Consider the following 19,520-nt stretch of genomic DNA (forward strand, 5'->3'; position numbering starts at 1 on the left):
TGGGTATGAAATATACAGAAAGTATATATACTCCTCCCAGTCCCTCAGCCCAGTCTGTCTTGCTAGGTAGTTGAGGCTGATCTGGAACTCAACATATACTCCAGGCTGTCCTCCTGCCACCAGAGTTCTGGGATTGCAGGCTTGCGTTACAACCCCTGGCTAAGCCTCTATCTTCATGCATGTTCACAGAACAACCATACCTGAGACTAATCGGAATCCAACATCAACACGCAGGATGTGAGCAGCATGCCCGGGGTTATGCTTATTTAATTATACTAACGCTTTGAAGTCGATCATACCATTATTCCCATTTTACACATGAGGGAACGGAAGGCCAGAGAGGTCGGAAGGCTAAGTACTGTTCAAACCACCACCTGAACGTGGATGTGCTGTCTCCGATTCGAAGCCTGTGCTCCGGGGAAGAAACACACTCTCAGGTTAGAACACGAGACGGCTCAGTGGGCACCCTCAGGGCAACGGAAACCACAGGAAACCTGCTGTGAGCGCCACTGGGGGCGTGCGCGCGCCGGTCCACGGTGCAGCCGCCCAGCCAGCCCGCCGCCCGCCGCCCGCCGCGCGGCCTCCCGACACACGAGGGCGCTGTCGCAGCCCAGCGGGCGCGAGCCGCCGGGCAGCGTCGCGAGACTGGGGAAACCGGAAGGGCGACAGAGCCAGGGTCACGTAGCCGGCGCTCCCCGCCCCGCTCGCGTAAGTTCTCGCGCGAGTTCTACTTCCGCCCTTTTGGCTCCCGGAGCAGCACCATGGCGGTCGGCAAGAACAAGCGGCTGACGAAAGGCGGCAAGAAGGGAGCCAAGAAGAAAGTGTAAGTGGCGGATTCGGCGGACGCCCGGTGCGCGGGACCCGCGGGAGTCGACGGGCAGCTTCTAGGCCGCAGCGTGGGGCGGATGGTGAGGATGCGGGGCGGATTCGCCGGCCGGTGCGTTCCGGGCGGTCGCCTCTTCCCCGACCCGGCCGGGTGCCGAGCGCCGCGTGCGAGCCGGGCTTCCGTCGCGAATGGCGGCTTTGGGTTGCATGACTGCCGCGGCCCCTTTTTTAGTTCCTCTCCTGCACCTCGAAGTTCGGCAGTCACTGTGGTTGTCCGCTCGGGACCCCACGTCACTCCGGTGCCGGGGTCTCTGGACCCCGGGAGCTCCCGACACTTGCAGGCCGCTTCGTCCTGTTAAGAACTAGTTAATGCCCCAGGCCTTCGGGTTCCGAGATGCGTGTCGGGCTGCGTGTGTGTGGGAGCAGTGGAGAAGGCACGGGGGTCCAACTTCCCGGGTCTTCCCGGTTGACAGACGCTCCCTCCACGGTGAGGGGCGTCATTTTGTACTAGATACGAGCCAGTTTAAGATTTTGGGACATTATGTCAACGGAAGTATTAAAGAGATGGAAGGTTTAAAAGTTGGCAGTAGTAGTCTTACGATCTAGCAAGAAGCTCAGCCTGTTTTTCTCAAACCCAGGGTTGATCCATTTTCGAAGAAAGACTGGTATGATGTGAAAGCCCCGGCCATGTTCAATATTAGAAACATTGGAAAGACACTAGTAACGAGGACTCAAGGAACCAGTGAGTACTGTGTGCTTTTTTTTGGCTTTGTCCATATGCTGTTGCATGAGTATTCTAACAGAATTCTGGGGCTGTTTGTGATGGGGGACTTAATAAATCAGCCCAGGGTTGTAGCATAGCGTGTTTTTCATACATATGTAACAGGAAGAAGGGTCTTTTAGAATTAACCAAGAAAATGTTTGGCTGGGTATTGCCAGTAAGTCATCCGTGCCTAGGTGGATTTTGTAACACGTTAACAGGATCTTGGGTTCTTTTGTAGAAATTGCATCCGATGGCCTCAAGGGTCGTGTGTTTGAAGTGAGCCTTGCTGATCTCCAAAACGATGAAGTTGCATTTAGAAAATTCAAGCTAATCACTGAGGATGTTCAGGGCAAAAACTGTCTGACTAACTTCCACGGCATGGATCTTACCCGGGACAAAATGTGTTCCATGGTCAAAAAGTGGCAGGTGAGAAATATCCCCCCTCCAACTGCATTTGAGCATGTAGTGCTGTGCACGTGTAGTGGTGTCATGGTGTGGTGATTGGAGACCAGGCCTTTGATTGCTTTCTTGGTGTTAAGCACCAGCCTGAATTTGGGTCCTGAGTTCGTGTGTCAGCCATGGCATTTTTCCCCCCACTGTTATTTATATATTGTTGAGCTAGCTACTAGAGATAAAACTGAAAGGAGAGCCTTTTACCCAGTTACCTGAATTCTACCTTCTGAACTCCCTTTCCCCCGTGAATGATGAAAAATTTTAAATTGTGGTCAAGCTGCTTTTTATTCTTTGGTGTTAGAGGTACGACTTTCTACATAGGCAGTTACTCTTTATATTGAGCTACAGCCCCTGGCCAAGTGTTTACTGGTAAAATAGACTACTTTAGGGCTGCCCATCTTTGGAGTTTGTAGTGGAAAGGTGACTAATTCCATTGTCTCTGGCCATGGAGGATGACAGTGGCAGAACTTATGTGGGGCTAAAATCATGTAGTCTGCATTTATTTTGTCCTTGGAAAGTAACAAGCTTGCTTAGCAGCTTGGTTTCTTTATTTGTAACATCAGCTCATTGAGTTGTGAAGCTGGTGTAGGTGCTTGTGGAAATCAGTAACCCGTGTCATTTCAGGAAATACTCAGATATACAGGTAGCAGTGTTGGCATATTATGTATATGGGAATGAATGATGACAAAATGTTTCGGTCCCAAATGAATATCACTGATTTAACCGTTACATGTATTTCTGACATTCCCTTACAGATTATGCAATTCTGGAAATAAAAGGTTGTCTAATAGATCCTTTAATTTGAAATTTGATTTAAATCCTTTAGTTTGAAATAAAAGGGATTAAAAATGCTGTTACAGCAGAACTCTTACTTTTTTTCCTTTGGAGAAAGGATCCCTAACCTGTTTGGTATGCTGCCTGCTGTGTAGACCAAGCTGGCCTTGAAGTTGTGGGTTGCAGATGTGTGCCATTGTATCTGCCCTATTTTGTCCTTGGTGTTTTTTAATTGACACAGTGACTTACTATGTATCCTTGACTGGCATGGAACTTCGCTATGTAGACTGCAGTGGATTCAAACTCTTACTAGAGATCCAACCTCTTGCCTCCTGCTTGGAGTGCTAGGATAAGCACACAACCTTTTTTCCTTTTTAAAAGATGAAAGCAAATTCATATGATCTCATCCTGTGGATGCTGTCTTAGAATTTAACTTTCAAAACTCTTTTGTTTGGGGGGTGTTGGTAGATACAGAAGTAAAGAATGTGGGGTCTGGTTGTTGAAAGTGATGTTTTAGAGTAAGGAAGTTGTGAACTTGATATTTATATATTTTATGTCACATAAAGGTTTAACATTCCAAGGTTTTTTATGTTAGTACGTAAAGAATTGGTTGAGGCCCCAAAACTGCTGCAAAGGCTGGTGGAGTTGGTGTACACGGGCAGGGAGGCCAAAGCTAGTGAGATCCCATCTCAGAAGAATCCTTTTCTCCCTAGACCATGATTGAAGCTCACGTTGACGTCAAGACAACCGATGGTTATTTGCTCCGCCTCTTCTGTGTTGGTTTCACTAAAAAACGCAACAATCAGATCCGCAAGACCTCGTATGCACAGCACCAGCAGGTCCGCCAGATCCGGAAGAAGATGATGGAGATCATGACCCGAGAGGTGCAGACCAACGACTTGAAGGAAGTGGTTAATAAATTGTAAGTGGGTTTTTGTTTCCCCCTGTTGCATTATCCTTCCGTAGGAGATGGCGTATGTGGGCAAGCTGGCGTTACTTTCCTGTTGAAGCTCCAGCAGTGGGTAGTGAAACTAGACAGTAACTTAGATGCACAAGGAGTAATAGAGCTTTCCATGATACTGTATGGGGATACATGATGAGAAGATGTTTCGGTCCCAGTTGATGTACACTGATAACTGCTAACATTTTTCTGATGTTCCCATGCAGAATACAAATGGCTAAGGATATTGTGCAAAAAAGAAGGAAGACTTAGGTGCTAATTTTGTTGCTAGATATTATAACCATCTTTAATTAGGGTGCCTGGGTTACACATTAGATACTGTCTAAGGTTCTTTTTTCAGTGTAAAGAAGTGGTTATGTGAAAAATTTTGGTGGGTTTCTTGTTTGCTTGGTTTTTTTTTTATTTAAAGTTTGCTGCTCTTTCAGGATTCCAGACAGCATCGGGAAAGACATAGAAAAGGCTTGCCAGTCCATTTATCCTCTTCATGATGTCTTTGTTAGAAAAGTAAAAATGCTGAAGAAACCCAAGTTTGAATGTAAGTGAGAAATCAGGGTTCATAAGAAGAAAATTTGTGGGACCAAATACATGACTTTTTAAATGACTGTTATTTTATAAATTGATTGTAATTTGACTGCATGTATGTATAGTTTAGGCACCACCATGTATGTACTTGGAGACTTTGTTCCAAAGAGGGCTTCAGTTCACCTGGGACTGAAGTTAATAGGTGGTTGCAAGCTACCTGTGGTGCTGGGAACTGGATGAACCCAGTTCCTCTGTAAGAACAAGTGCTCTTAACCACTGAGCCACCTCTTCAGCTCTTCACATGTCAATTTTATTCATTTTTAAATTTTATTTTTGAGATAGGGTTTCACTGTATAGCCCTATCTGTCCTGGAACTCAGATCCATCTGCCTGCCTTTGCGTGCTGAGTGCAGGGATTTAAGGCGTGCATGACCACAGATAGCATTGTGTAAATTTAATTTTGAGAAAGGGCTTTTCTGTAGGTTTGGAGCCTGTCCTGGAACTAACTCTTGTAGACCAGGCTGGCCTCGAACTCTCAGATCTATCTGCCTCTGCCTCCCTAGTGCTGGGATCAAAATGCTTGAGCCACCAACCGTCCGGCTCAACGTGTAAATTTTTAAGGGCAGGATTTTTTTCTGTTCTTTTGTGTCTGTGCAGTATGAAGTTATGTTATAAATATAACAAGGTTTTTTTCTTTATTTTAGTGGGAAAACTCATGGAGCTCCATGGTGAAGGCGGTAGTTCTGGAAAAACTACCGGTGATGAGACCGGTGCTAAGGTTGAGCGAGCTGATGGATATGAACCACCAGTCCAAGAGTCTGTGTGAAATGCAGATGTTTAATAGTGACAAATAAAGCCTTATTTGTGATGATGGTTTGCTTCTGAACAATGTTTTAAAATATGACAGGTTGGAGAATCAGGTGTTTAATGTGATCTGAATTTGAGACTTTTATATGGGCTTTTTAATCTATCAAGTTGTTAAAGGGTATTACACATATTAGTGATCTGGGTAAGTAGTCAGAGGAGGGCTTACCGTGCAACTCTGTCTGGCCTCCAGTGGGACATTTGGCTGCTTCTGATATAAAGGCACGTGCTCCACCATGCCCTGCAAATGAAGCCAGTGTATTCTTAGGGTGATTCCTTTAAAGGCTTGTATAGCTAGGCTTTTGTAGCATGGCACTGTTACTCCTTAGCATTTGCTAGGTCATAACTTGGTAGAGGACATGTCAGGACAAGATAGAGGCTGCCTTAGTTCTAAAGCCATTTGTCATGTCCTAGTAGTTCTGGGCCGAGGCCAGTTTTTATGTCTAGTAAAGTTCGCATGCAGTGCCGATGGTGTGGAGACTGCCGTTGGCGAGCCACCAGGCAGCATCCCGATCAGATCTCAGGTCTTAAACTTGCTAGTGTTCTCTGTGTAGTCCTATCTGGCCTTCCTGGAACTCTGAGATCTGCCTTTCGAGTGCTGAGATTAAAGGCGGGTGCCACCATAGTTTGGCCAATTTTTAAATAATGCTGTATTTAGGTTGTGTTTTTTTTTTTTTTTTTTTTTTTTTTTTTTTTTTTTTTTTTTTTTTTTTACCATGCCATTCCAGAAAGTTAAAGTTTATGGAAGTCCCTAGATTTTCTGGAGAACACTCCGTTTCTTGATTTCATTAAGCATGTCCCTCCCCCAATTTTAGCCTATGCCTTTACAAGGTAAAGTATTAGGAAGTGTACCTTCTAGGCATTTTATATTTGACATCCTGAAGTGGTCTTTTGTTTGCAGAACAGGGATCTTGGACATGGTAGCAAGCAAACACTATCACAAGTATTTTTCCAGCCCTAAAGTGTTATTTGAGACAGGGTCTTGGTATATGTAGCTCAAGCAGGCCTACTGATTTAGTAAGTCTGCTACATCTTTGAGTAGGGACTTGGATAGCACTCCTTGAGGTGGCTCAGCTATTAAGAGCTCCTGGTGCTCATGGCTGAGGACATAGATTGTTTAGTGCCCACATGGTGGCCCAACTGCCAAATGCAAGTTAAGGGGATCACACCCTTTTCTGTGCTCTGGGCACCAGGTATGTGTGTGGTGCCATGTACATTAGAGCAAAACATGCAAAATGGCTTGGCCTGTTTATTTAAAATCTAAGCTTACCTATAGGCCACTCTGGAAGTCTGTTATATAACATGCTTCCATGGGGTTGATGGGAACCTGTCTGGAGTATTTATAGGACTTTGAATGACTTACCTTAGTCTGCCCTAGTAAGACAAAATTTTGTAATGAAGATTACAAACCTCACGTTGGTTTCTTCAGTGTATACAACCAAGAACAACCCGTAGACTAGAAAGGGGTAAGTCTTAAGGAGACTATTATCAAGACACCCCCCTCCCCATACTTCCTAGGCACAGGGTACAGACAGACTCCGGTCATTGTAACCGGGAATTCCTACGTAAGGGAGAATTGAAGAATCATCTGGTAACTTTTAAGAGGTAATGTGGGTAGACTTTCTATAACACCCTAGTTGGGCAAGAAATGCTGTTAGGTATTGTCAGGTGTCCTGAAGGGCAGACTTTCCCATGGGAACCACTATCCATAGCTCCACAGTCACCGGAATCAAAAAAGGATCTTGGTTTGCTGGTGGACTACTATACTGTGACCGCTGCTATTACCAAGAGTCCAACACGGGGGGCTGGAGAGATGGCTCAGTGGTTAAGAGCATTGCCTGCTCTTCCAAAGGTCCTGAGTTCAATTCCCAGCAACCACATGGTGGCTCACAACCATCTGAAATGAGATCTGATGCCCTCTTCTGGCTTGCAGGCAGACACAGACAGAATATTGTATACATAATAAATAATTAAAAAAAGTCCAACACGGATCAACACAATCTTGATTCAACCTGGCCAGGAAAAGTAGGCTTCTACATGCTACCAGAGTGAAAATCTTAAAATGTTGTCCTGTACCATAACTGTTACAACATGGCCTTCAGGATTTAGGGGCACAGGAAATAAAGGAAACTTTATATTTATATTTATATATTCATATATTTATTTATTTTAATAAAGTTTAGGCAACTGGTAAAGTCCTCAGTTTCTGATGCAGTAGCCTCATGTCTTCTGCCAGGATTCTTGAATCTGCAGCAAACCCTTATGCATAAAACACAAAGCACCAAGTATTCAAAGGCACTGTCAATCTGACTTCTAAAGTAAATATCAGGGGCTGGAGAGATGGTGTAGTGGTTAAGAGCACTGGCTGCTTTTCCAGAGAACCCAGGGTCCACTGCTGGCACCCACATGGTGGCTCATAGTAACTGGTTCAGGAAATCCAATACCCCTGGGGACCAGGTGTGCTTGTGCATACATAGAAGCAAAATATACACATTTTAAAAAGTAAATATTTAAGCACGTATCTGTTGGTCAGCTTTCTGTCATGGTGTTTTTGGTTCCTTGGCTCCCCTTTGTGTTTGAGTGACAGCATTAGGTATGTGTGGCAGAAGAGGCTACTTACATGGCAAGCCACGATGCAAAAAAGAGAAGGTCTACCAGGTCTCTAGCTAACATTAGTGTACCTAAGAGACTGACAAGACTTCTTCCCTACAAACTGTTGTAGATAGTCTCATAAAGCCCAAGCTAGCTCTGAATTCACTAACCAAATAGCCTTGGATTTCTGATCTGCCTGCCTCTACCTCCCAAATGCTGGGATCACAGGCATGCAACACCAGCTTGGCTTGTACTTCTCTTTCTATCAACATTTTAGGGGCCTGGAGAGATGGCTCAGTGGTTAAGAGTACTAGTTCTTGCAGAGGACCTAAGTTCAGTTCCCAGCATTCATACTGTGGCTCAAAACCATTAGTATGTAACTCCAGTTCCAAGAGCCAACACTTTCTGAATTGCATGGGCACATGGTTATACACACACACACACACACACACACACACACACACACACACACGTAAAACATTCACATAAAATAAATATTAAATTTCGGAGTTTAATTTGTTCTGTGCAGGTGGCCCTTCCCTGCCTCCTCTTGTCCCTTCCTGCATCAGTCCCCACAGGACTGGGATTATAGGAATACCTGTGGGATTTTTTTTTTAAATGAGTTGTATGAGCATTTGTAACTTTTACAGGCTAAGGAAATATCAAAACATTTCAAAGAGTTATTTTTATTCTTATCTTTGTGTCTGTGTGAGTGAAAGCCCCTGAAGTCCAGAAGAGGGTTTCAGGTCCTCTAGCGGTCAGTTCTCATGATACATTTTGATAAATTCACTAATATTCTCTCCTGAATGTTACAGACTGATTTTCAAGAGCAATGAAGGAAGTTCCATTCTTAGTACAGCAAAGTATACAAGGGCAGTTGTGAGCTGTCTGTGTCATGGGTTGGTCCTCAGTGGAGTTAGGCTGTACTTAGGGCTCTATCAGCCCTTTAATCTCATTGTGCTCTGTGGTAGAAAAAGCCTTGTAATGAAAGGAGAGGCCCCTAGATGGTGGCAGTGTTCTGAGTGAGGCTCTGGATGTTGTGCCTTCCACATAGTGAAGTAAAAAGGCAGAAAGCGATTCCCCATTCGTTCTGAAAATGAGCTTATGAATTCACTCAATGACATTCAAAATGGCATTGAATCATGAATCTTGTGGCCTATGTGCTTCTGACATTAATTAAAAGAAACCATTAGTGTTCACACCAAAGTGAAAATAATCCCTTGTAATTGATGCATATAGCCACTGCTGCTTTATCAGGCTTATGTTCTTAAATTAAAGAAAGCAAATACAAACAGTGATTTTTAGGGATACTGCCTCATAATCCTATAAGTATTTTTTTATGTCAGTTCTCATGATACATTTTGATAAATTCACTAATATTCTCTCCTGAATGTTACAGACTGATTTTCAAGAGCAATGAAGGAAGTTCCATTCTTACTACAGCAAAGTATACAAGGGCATCTAAGGAAACACCTCATCTTTTAGGGTTCAAAGGATAATACATTGGGTCGAGGAATGTAGCTAAGTAGTGGAGGCTTGCCTAGTATCATAAGGACTGGGTTCAATCCCTCATACTGCAAAGAATAAAACAAAAAGAATATATTAAAATGGCCTCTTCAATTTTAACCTAATTAAAAAAAATGAGTATTGCAGGAGGTTTGTATGTGTAGTGGGCGTGAAGTTTTCCCCAGAAGGCTCATGTGTTTGTATGTGTGGTCACCGTGAAGGTGTCCCCAGAAGGCTCGTGTGTTTGTATGTGTGGTCAGCGTGAAGGTGTCTCCAGAAGGCTTGTGTGTTTGTATGTGTAGTGGGCATGAAGGTGTCTCCAGAAGGCTCGTGTGTTTGTATGTGTGGTCAGTGTGAAGGTGTCCCCAGAAGGCTCGTGTGTTTGTATGTGTGGTCAGCGTGAAGGTGTCCCCAGAAGGCTCGTGTGTTTGTATGTGTGGTCAGTGTGAAGGTGTCTCCAGAAGGCTCGTGTGTTTGTATGTGTAGTGGGCATGAAGGTGTCCCCAGAAGGCTCGTGTGTTTGTATGTGTGGTCAGCGTGAAGGTGTCTCCAGAAGGCTCGTGTGTTTGTATGTGTGGTCAGCGTGAAGGTGTCTCCAGAAGGCTCGTGTGTTTGTATGTGTAGTGGGCATGAAGGTGTCCCCAGAAGGCTCGTGTGTTTGTATGTGTGGTCAGCGTGAAGGTGTCCCCAGAAGGCTCATGTGCTGAAGGTTTGCTCTCTATCTAGAGGCACTGCTACCCTATCTAGATCAGGTCCCGACGAATGAACTAATCCTTGATGGATGAACTCCACTGATGAGGTCACAGCTGTGCGGGACGGTAGGCAGCGGAGGAAGGCTACAGGGGACGTTTCTTTGAAGAACATGTCTTGTGCCTGGCCCTTTCTTTTCTCTCCTCTTGCTCCCTACTTCCCCTCCTTTTCCTGCCTCTTTTTTTCGTGGATTCTGTATGATAAAAAGCTCCCTGCCAGGATATTCTGGCGTGCCTCAAGTTCAAGGTGATGGAGCCAGATGGCCTTGAACCAAAAACTCTGAAACCAGACCAAACAGATATTTTCTCCTTTAAGTTATGATCTGGTATTTTGTCACCGTGAAAAGTTGACTGACAGACGAACAATATCAAGCTTTCACCTCAGTTTTGGAAACAAATTCAACAATCCATTCTCATTTCTTTCTTATAAAATTTTCTCTGCACACAATTATTTTTCTTGGAACATTGTTGATATTTGTCTCTTATTTTGTTTGTTTTTGTTTTTCAGGACAGGGTTTCTCTGAAGCTTTGGAGCCTGTCCTAGAACTAGCTCTGTAGACCAGGCTGGCTTTGAACGCACAAATATCCGCCTTTCTCTGCCACCTGAGTGTTGGGATTAAAGTCATTCGCCACAGCTTAATTTTTTTTTGTTGGTTGATATTTGTCTTGACTTCAATATATATAATAAGAAAGTGCCCATAGAAACCCCACAGCTGCATCTTGCTTTCTGTTGGTTGAGAGAGAAATAAATAGCGAGCAACACAGAACACGGTGGAGTGAAATGACAAACTGAATTTGTTTCAGTATATATTTCTGTCAACAAAGAGGAAGGTACTGAGTAGGCTATGGTAGTGCTGTTCCTGCCTGTGAAAGTCATCTGTCTGTCCAACAACCCACCTAGCAAAGCACCGCCCCACCCACCTGGGCAGAGGACTGGAGATACAAGGCTAAGGAAGACACCACCTACATTCTGAAAGACGCAGTGTAGCCTGAGATACGGAGTTGAAAAGTTCAGTTTATTATAGCGTCAAGTAGATACACAACTACTTCACTTATCACTCTGCTTACAGAAGGCCAATATTTAAGAAGGATTTTTTTCCTCAATAAAAACAGTTTTTTCAGAATCTTTACTATTAGATGTTGAACCCCCCCACAGGCAAAGACACTTCATGCCCCCCTCCACACCCTTGACCCCTTCTTGCTCTTGTACAGCTGGCTACAAATGAGAATTTAGTTTGGATAACACTTTTAAGTCATCCCAGTCTCATGAAATTAATCTGAGTGAAAACTGACAGGAATTTTCCTTATACATTTTTCACCCAAAATGTAGTAAAAACTCCAAGTCCTTAATTCCAAAATCAAATGCAACCATATGCTAGGGATAGGAAATTTAGTCAAAGATAAAGTAAATATTACTTCCTTATAGAAGTCACGTGTTCAGGGAATCACTGGTTGCCCAGCTTTTTGGATAATGGGGAAAGCAACACAGATGATGAAGTGGTCCAGCATGTGGAAGTCTTTCTCAAAAAAGAGAAGAAAGCCACGAACCTCACTGGGAAGTGTTGCACATTTCCAGTGAAATATTAACCTACTGATCCGTCAGGAAGATTGTCTTCATTCCATTTGGCTGAAGTTTGTAAACTGTAATTGATTCAGTCATGCAAGAACCAGTTTTCAAGCTCAGAACATGTTACCCTAGTCAGCAGGAAAGTGGTCTTGTGTTTACTCCAATAACTGAAGAGATGAGCTGGGGGGTGCGGTGGAGGGGGAGGGCTGCACCAGCCTTCAGTCGTCTTAAATTATTTTTCCTTCTGATTATATTGAGAAGAAATGAGCTACGAGGCCTTGGTACTGTTTTTCATCTTAGCATTTGCTCTGTATTCGAAGATACTGTTCATGATTCATAATGTACTACTATAACAAGACAAAGCTTTTATGTATTACTGGGGTAATGCAAAGAAAATGAGTTTCCTTTGGGTACCAGTAATTGTCAAAGGAATGACTGCAGATTCAGAAAGTGTGCTTCATAATAACCCTGTTAACATAAAGTATACACGGATGGAGAGATAAGTGTGACAGGTCTGTGCAAGGGTTAGTTGTATTAGCAAGGCATCTCAGGGATGGTTTTGGTTCTTTTGACCCTTCAAGTCCCTGGACAAGTGGGAAATGCTGGGAAACACAAGGAGCATTTGGGGGAACATGAGCTTATTTCCCCACCTGCTTGTAAATGTAGTTACCAAACTATCTGTCCTGAAGCAAGAATTTGCCCTGGGACTAAGACTAGTGTGCTCAAACTGTTAGAATTAATTTGAATATCAAAAATGAAATTCAGATTACCATCCATATCCTGATAGTTACAGCATGTAGAATGTCAAACGTCCTCTTTTTAAACTAAAGTAGAGAATGAAGAAGCACGGTCAGTTCACATGTGTCGATGGGGACGGGTGTACGAGTACAGCTCCTGCTCGTTAGCCGCCCACACTGCCATCACCAGAGAATTTCCCAGGGGACGTGTGCATCTGCCTGCCATCCCCACTAGCGTTTCCTTGCTGGCTTTCCCACTCACGGTTTACGTACACCTTACCACCAAGGATAAAGCTAAACTATAAAACCTACGAGTTTTCTGCTCTCAGAAATCCTAGTGTACCACATAAACCTTAGATATTTCTCTTTCTGTTAAAAAAATAGTGCAAAATATCTGATAGTCAAAGTGAATGTTCAAGTGAGTTCTCGTGCCGAGGAACAGCCAGGCTTCACCTTCAGCTGACTTGCAGAAACTGAACATAGTTTTTGGGAAATATTCCAGACCTTCCCATTAGCTCTCCACACATCCAGTCATCATCCACGGGCTCCAGCTCTGTTATTACATCTCCAGCCTGGAAGAAGACAGGAGTTAGAAATAATTATTGGTTTCTGCAGGGTGCAAGCACAGAGCGTAGCCTACCTGGAGCGGCATGAATAATCTTCTCTTTATGTAACTCATCTATCTTGATTTGCAGAGAGGATTAAATGAGAAGTCACACAGATGATGTATACCTAATGATGGCATTTGCTCGCAGCCCTCTTTTCCTCAAAGTAGACTCAACCACCCGCCGCTGTCAGTCTTGCCGTACGCTATTTCCTGCTTATCTTCACAATTCCTAATCTGAATTGCTCTTTAATAAATAACAGTATCAGCTATATACACACAAACGTACACACTTTCATTTAACAAGTATTTACAGAATACCTACTATGTAGCAGGCACTGTTCTTGGTAATGTAGGTATAGTATAGTAATAATGGACTCATTCTAGAGTGGGAAGACAAGCCAACGGAGAGACACAGAGCACGGCTTTGCTTCTCTTGAGGACCATCAAAGAGGGACACACTGACCGTCATGCCTTCGTAAAGATTACAGATAGAAGAGTGAGCCATATGCTCCCTGTGTGCTTTGTCCTAGCCTTTCCCTTACAAAAACTGAACTTATTTAAATGACTGTATTTCTACAGATGAGTACTATTAGTACCCTCAGTTTAGAGATTTTTTAAAAAATTGTGTGTGTGTGTGTGTTTGTGTGTGGTGGGCATGCGTGTGTGTGCTCATATTTTGGTGTGTGGGCTCGTGTGTGTATGCACATAGAAGCCAGAGAGGTTGATGCCAGTGTCTTCCTCAATCATTCTCTGCCTTACGTACTGAGGGAAGATCTCTTACTTGAACCCGGAACTCACGAATTCAGCTAGTATAGCTAGCCAGCTTGCTTAGAGGATCCCCGTCTCCGCCAGACTGCCAGGACTTCCTGGCATTTGCACACCTACTGGACATCTGAATCCAGATCCTGACACACACAGCAAGGCCTTATGCACTGGTCACCTCCCCTGCTGCATTTGCACACCTACTGGACATCTGAGTCCAGATCCTGACATGCACAGCAAGGGCCTTATGCACTGGTCACCTCCACAGCTGCATTTACATGGTTACTGGACATCTGAATCCAGATCCTGACATGCACAAGGGCCTTATGCACTGGCCACCTCCCCAGCTCTATGTTTTCTCGTTTTATAGATGAAGAACCTGAAGTTCAGACATCACGCCCCTTATCAGGATTGCAAACATAATTGACATGCAGCCAGAAGTCAAACCTCAAGGTATCTAGGGCCCATATTCCTAACTAAGAGGCTATGAGGCCACCAAGTTCACAGGATCCCACTATAGATGGTTGTGAGCCACCATGTGGTTGCTGGGATTTGAACTCAGGTCCTCTGGAAGAGCAGCCAGTGCTCTTAACCACTGAGCCATCTCTCCAGTCCAAATTATAATTCCCTTATCAGATGAAGATACGATTTTGTACCTTATGGTGTCTAATAATTTCTTAGAGCCTGACTTTAAAATTCTGCAAAGGTCTAAGATGACCTTGGCTACTTCAAAAAATATCTTTACCAGGATAAATGGAATTCTTTGTAGCACCACTACATAGCTGCCTGCAAAAACTATCTGATTAAAGTCTTTCCTGTATGGAGAATGGACTGAAAACATGGTGACTATCAGATGTCATCTATCTATTCTACTTTGCTTAAATATGTAAAATTTTGGCTATTCAAAAATTTATTACAAATAAGTTACTTCTGCCCTAAGTTATAATATGATAAATAGTTGAAGCTATTTTTCTAACCATCGTCAGTTCTGAATGCTAGGACTATATAAGATATATATAAAAAAAAAAGATATATATCTACTAACATACTGTAGACATTTATATTTAAGTAATATTTAATAAAATATTAATGACCAATACCACTGAAAGCAGTGAAGACAAAAACTCCACAGTTATTTGACTTATGAGCCACTCGTTTGTGAAGACACCCTGTTTCTGTGGAGTTTGCTGTGACTTCTGTGAATCGGCACGAATGAAAACAACACCCTGAGTCTTCACCTCTAACATTTTATCTGAAGACAAGGAGTACATCTCGAGCTGCCGATTTGCAAGACTGAGCAAGGCAGCAGTTTCCAAACTTAGGGAGTTTGTGGATCAAGGCGTTAGAAAAAGATTAGAGTTACCAACTCAGTTTGTGATGCCTGTCATTTATTAACAATATTCTATAGTAGAAATGATATTTTAATAGAAAAGGCAGAACAGTCTTAGAATACAGGAAACTGTCACAAAGCAGGAGTCGGCAACTTCACCCGACACCTTGCCGGCAGCCCTGCTAGGCTGGGTGGCCTCTTTTGTTCACTCCTTAGAGACGAGGGAAACCTCATTTGGGCAGTCCCCTGTTCCAGGTCTCACTTATCCAGCTGTTCCTGGAGCCTTTCATTCTTTGCTGGTGATGGAATGCCTTCAAAGATGGAGGATACAGGAACTATTTGAAGGCTGTGATTACTAAGCTAAGGTTTTCCCTCAGTCCTTATATTCACATGCTCCTCCTCCGCAGCTGCCCCCTCCCCACTTTTGGACAAGGCCTCACTAGAGGTTCAGGCTGGCTTCAAATAGATGATCCTCCTGCCTCTGACTCCTGAGAGCTGGAATTATAGGACTGTGTTACCATGCCCAGTTCTAAACAGTCTCTTCCCTTATAGTTAGGGTCTGAGGGGTTGGAGAGATGGCTCAGAGGTCCTGAGTTCAATTCCCAGCAACCACATGGTGGCTCACAATCATCTGTAATGATATCTGGTGCCCTCTTCTGGCATGCAGGCATGCATGCAGGCAAAACACTACACATGATAAATAAATCTTAAAAAAAAAAAAATTAGGGTCTGAGAGCTCCTTATTCTTAGGTAATGATCAATATTTCATTCATATGTACATTGCAAAATACGTACTGTTAGAAAGATATAAAAAGGTATGTGGTCTGACCTTGAAAGAGAGTTCATCGTCGTTTTCCCCAAGGAAATCATACAGGGCTTTGACCTTCCTCCCCTTCAATATCGTGGTAGCCACGCTTTTTGCCTCAGCTGCGAAGACACGAGAATCTCAAATATGCAGGAAGACAATCACACAAAACACAAACATCCTAAGAACCTGTCTTGTTGCTCTTTGAATATTTTCAATTAGTTTTGAATTTATTTAACTTGCAAAAAAATAAAGGATGTTCACTTAGCAAGAAAAGAACTGTACGAAGTCTATTTATTAGTCAAAGTTTGCTGTTATTTAGTGATATCTTTATCTTTTCCCCTCCACATAGCTGAAAGAGCGAACAGTGTAGGAGTGACTTTATTAATCATCTCTCTAGATGTAGATAAGATGTAGTCAAGCAAGGACAGAGGTAAAGGAATACACACTGTTTAAAAGCCTTGGGCCCTTCCTTGAAGAGGAAGTCACGCCTGGTGGCTGTCATACCTGGGCAGGGCTGCACGAACACAGCTGGGAAGATACCTTCCCTGTCACGCAGTCGGCCACGGTACCAGTCTGTGTCTAGCCGCTCAAGGATCAGGATCCTGTCTCCGCGTTTGAAGGAGAGGTCCTCGCTGGTCTCGGCCGTGAAACTGTGAAGGGCTTTGCACCATTCTCCAGCAGGGCTGCCATCCTGTCTCAGAGTGGGAGTCTGGTAAGGAACGTGAGGGTTTATTCTCGGGCTTCAAGGATGATGAGGAATGAAAGCTAAGGGGTAGCAGGGGCTGGTGGGATGGCTCAGTAGTTAAGAGCACACCCTTCCCTCCCAGAGTTCACTTCCCCAGGAGCCATGTCAGGCAGCTCACAATCATCTGTAACTCTAACACAAGGGGTCTCTCACACCCTGGTCTCTGAGGGCAGTCACATGCATGTGTAAACATATATACATAAACAAATAGATAGACATAAAAAAGCACCTTGTAAGAGTTCAAAACCTAAAGTTTTCTTCAAATTAACTAATATTTTATGTTACTGTCAAGTTTCTGAAATAAATTAAATTTCCAATAACTTTTTCCTTAAAGCATAATTTTAAGTGACAAGTGTAGCAGAATTATGGTTTTGCTACTCTTAAGGAACATGTAATGTCTAAGCAGGAATTTCTGTCTTGTGACCTATTCTAATGTGACAGGCTACTTCTAATTCTCCTTTAAGAACGTTTTCTGTGGGAGTGGAGAGGTGGCTCAGCAGCTAAAAGCACTTACTACTACTCTTGCAGAGGACTTGCGTTTGGTTCCCAGCACTCACAGGATAGTTTAAAACTATCTGTAACTCAAGTTTCAGGGGATAAGATATTCTCTTCTTGCCTCTACAGGTTCCGGCACACACACACACACACACACAGAGAGAGAGAGAGAGAGAGAGAGAGAGAGGGAGAGAGAGAGAGAGAGAGAGGAAGAAGGAGAGGAGAGGAGAGAGAAAGAGAGAGAGAGAGAGAGAGAGAGGAAGAGAGAGAGAGAGAGAGAGAGAGAGAGAGAGAGAGAGAGAGAGAGAGAGAGAGAGAGAGAGAGGAAACTGGAATGAAGATCATGAGGGGAGAACAGCTTTAGAGAGAGAGGAGAGGGCGCCAGGAGGCATGGTCATGCACACTTTGCACACTTGGCTCCTAGTGATGGAGGAGTGTCTATGTGTTACTTTCATTATTAATAAAGATACTGCCTTGGCCCTTTAAGAGAACAGAAAATTAGGTAGGCGGAATAGACAGAACAGAATTCTGGGAGAGTTGGGGAGACGCTTCAGGCAGTCGCTATAGTGAGTCTCCATGCTTCTCCTCTCCGAGATGGACGCAGGTTAAGATCTCTCCTGGTAAGCCACACCTCGTGGTGCTACACAGATTACTAAATATGGGTTAAAGGAAGATGTGAGAATTAACCAATAAGAGGCTGAAACTATGGGCCAGGCTGTGTTTTAAAAGAATACAGTTTCCGTGTAATTATTTTGGGTAAAGCTAGCCGGGTGGCGGGACACAGCCCTCCATTCCTTCTACAGATAGGCATGGTCATGCACACTTTGCACACTTGGCTCCTAGACCCTAACTTAACCCCTCTATATGAAAGAAAGCATGAAACGAAACACATGCAATAGAAATGGGGAGACCACAAGGCCCGGTATCTGTTTCTTCCCTTTGTCTCTGGGCCTGCATGTCTTCCCACGGATTACACCAACCATCCAAGCTACTGGAAACATTTGCTATACAGCAAGAAAAGTGGTTTCATACTGTTTTCTCTCAATAATTATAATATCGGTTCTCCCAGGGTTTAAATGTGGCTGTCACTACAGTTATCCATTCAAGCAGCCTACCTGAGAAATTGAGCCAGGTTCTTCATTTTTGGTCTTTGGTGGCACCTTTGTGTCTACATTAAAAAAAAAAAGTCAGATGAAAAATATTCATTATTTAGTATTTATTAGATAGCATTAGAGGAAAATTGTTGGGTGGGTGGAGTCTCTTGGTATCGGCTTCCTGGCACTGTTTGTTTAACTGTAGACCAGGACTCACAATAACTGTATCACCCACTGTCTAAAGGTCTTTGTCATTTCTCATATGCAGCCATTGATAATTACCTAAAACAATAAATACAACCAGTTCCTGACATAAATTACCATTCAAAGTAAGTGTTCCTTCCACCTTATGAATATGGCAATATGGATCATTAAGCGTCTTAAGTGTTATTAATTACTGACTGGTTCATCTGAATTAGGCAACAACACAGTAAGCTCCCACGCTCTCCACACTCACTTAGAATATTTGCACCAGGTGGGGGAAGATCCTCAACAAGCTCCACAAAGTTAAGGGGGAAGATCCCCGTCCGGTCGCGAATCTCTCCTCTAGCCCATTCCTCATTCACGTACTCTTTCAGAATAATTACTTCTCCCTCGGAGAAACTTAACTCATCCTTCTGGTCTCCAATATATTCAAACCGAGCAACACATCGTGGGCCTCTGAACAAAGAACATGGTTATGGGTTAAACTTAAGAGCATTTACAAAAAATAAAACCCTTCATCGGCTTTACCTTCAAGTCTATCATTAACTAACACTTTTTTTTTGGGGGGGTTTTTCAAGACAGGGTTTCTCTGCAGCTTTAGAGCCTGTCCTGGAGCTAGCTCTTGTAGACCAGGCTGGTCTCGAACTCACAGAGATCCGCCTGCCTCTGCCTCCCGAGTGCTGGGATTAAAGGCGTGCGCCACCACCACCCGGCTAACTAACACTTTTTTTTGTTCATTTGCTTTTGTTTTCTGAGATAGGGTTTCTCTTTGTAGCGCTGGCTGTCCTTGAACTCACACCCGCTAGTCTCTGCTTAATCCCTGCTGGGATGAAGGTGTGTGCCACCACCTTTAATTACTGGCTAAGCAACATTTCCTAAAACAGAATAAAGAGATCGGGCAGTAGGGGCACGTGCCTTTAATCCCAGCATTCATGAGGCAGAGACAGGTGGATCTCTGTGAGTTTGAGATGAACCTGGTCTACAGAGGGAACTCCAGGACAGCCAAGGCTACACAGAGAAATCCTGTCTTGAAAAACCAAACCAAACCAAACCAAACAACAACAAAACCAGAATAAAGTGTTCTCTAGCAGTAATGTTAAAACAGCTTTCTAACTTGCATCCAGTCTTCCAGTAAATAGCCTGTTTACTATGGAACACAGTAT

The 19,520-nt window shown here is 43.6% G+C and overlaps 2 protein-coding genes and 2 non-coding genes across 10 annotated transcripts in view; 3 read left to right on the forward strand and 1 right to left on the reverse strand.

The window, feature by feature from the left end:
* Positions 1-667: 667 nt before the first annotated feature.
* Positions 668-5,168, forward strand: Rps3a (ribosomal protein S3A). Its single transcript, XM_038347420.2, has 6 exons — positions 668-823; positions 1,464-1,567; positions 1,827-2,014; positions 3,529-3,737; positions 4,202-4,311; positions 5,002-5,168. Exons 1-6 carry the CDS (start codon positions 762-764, stop codon positions 5,121-5,123), a joined length of 795 nt encoding a protein of 264 aa, XP_038203348.1. The 5' UTR covers positions 668-761; the 3' UTR covers positions 5,124-5,168.
* LOC119826922 lies at positions 2,715-2,787 on the forward strand. The gene has a single exon (XR_005287490.1). It is a non-coding gene; the product is annotated as a small nucleolar RNA SNORD73 (small nucleolar RNA).
* Positions 3,904-3,973, forward strand: LOC119826923. Its single transcript, XR_005287491.1, has one exon. It is a non-coding gene; the product is annotated as a small nucleolar RNA SNORD73 (small nucleolar RNA).
* A 5,835-nt stretch (positions 5,169-11,003) lies between the features above and the next one.
* Sh3d19 (SH3 domain containing 19) overlaps positions 11,004-19,520 on the reverse strand; it is a 148,254-nt gene continuing 139,737 nt past the window's right edge. For 4 of the 7 annotated variants that reach the window (XM_038347290.1, XM_038347289.1, XM_038347293.1 and 1 more), the window contains 5 exons: positions 18,611-18,813; positions 18,175-18,227; positions 16,324-16,528; positions 15,841-15,938; positions 11,004-12,884 (listed from right to left, as the gene is read on the reverse strand). In XM_038347290.1, coding sequence (XP_038203218.1) covers positions 12,768-12,884; positions 15,841-15,938; positions 16,324-16,528; positions 18,175-18,227; positions 18,611-18,813 — 676 coding nt within the window. In that variant the 3' untranslated portion in view covers positions 11,004-12,767. The remainder of the gene's footprint in view (positions 12,885-15,840; positions 15,939-16,323; positions 16,529-18,174; positions 18,228-18,610; positions 18,814-19,520) is intronic. The other 3 variants (XM_038347295.1, XM_038347291.1, XM_038347294.1) reach the window with 1 other exon arrangement.

This window comes from Arvicola amphibius, chromosome 11 (genome assembly GCF_903992535.2).
Source record: "Arvicola amphibius chromosome 11, mArvAmp1.2, whole genome shotgun sequence".
Taxonomy (NCBI): Eukaryota; Metazoa; Chordata; class Mammalia; order Rodentia; family Cricetidae; genus Arvicola; species Arvicola amphibius.

What these genes read in the sequence shown, in the direction of transcription:
- Rps3a (XM_038347420.2), top strand. Translation starts at nt 762, where the DNA reads ATGGCGGTCGGCAAGAACAAGCGGCTGACGAAAGGCGGCAAGAAGGGA. An exon ending in AAGGGAGCCAAGAAGAAAGT is followed by an intron (nt 824 to 1,463) that starts GTAAGTGGCGGA and finishes TCTCAAACCCAG; the next exon opens with GGTTGATCCATTTTCGAAGA. An exon ending in AACGAGGACTCAAGGAACCA is followed by an intron (nt 1,568 to 1,826) that starts GTGAGTACTGTG and finishes GTTCTTTTGTAG; the next exon opens with AAATTGCATCCGATGGCCTC.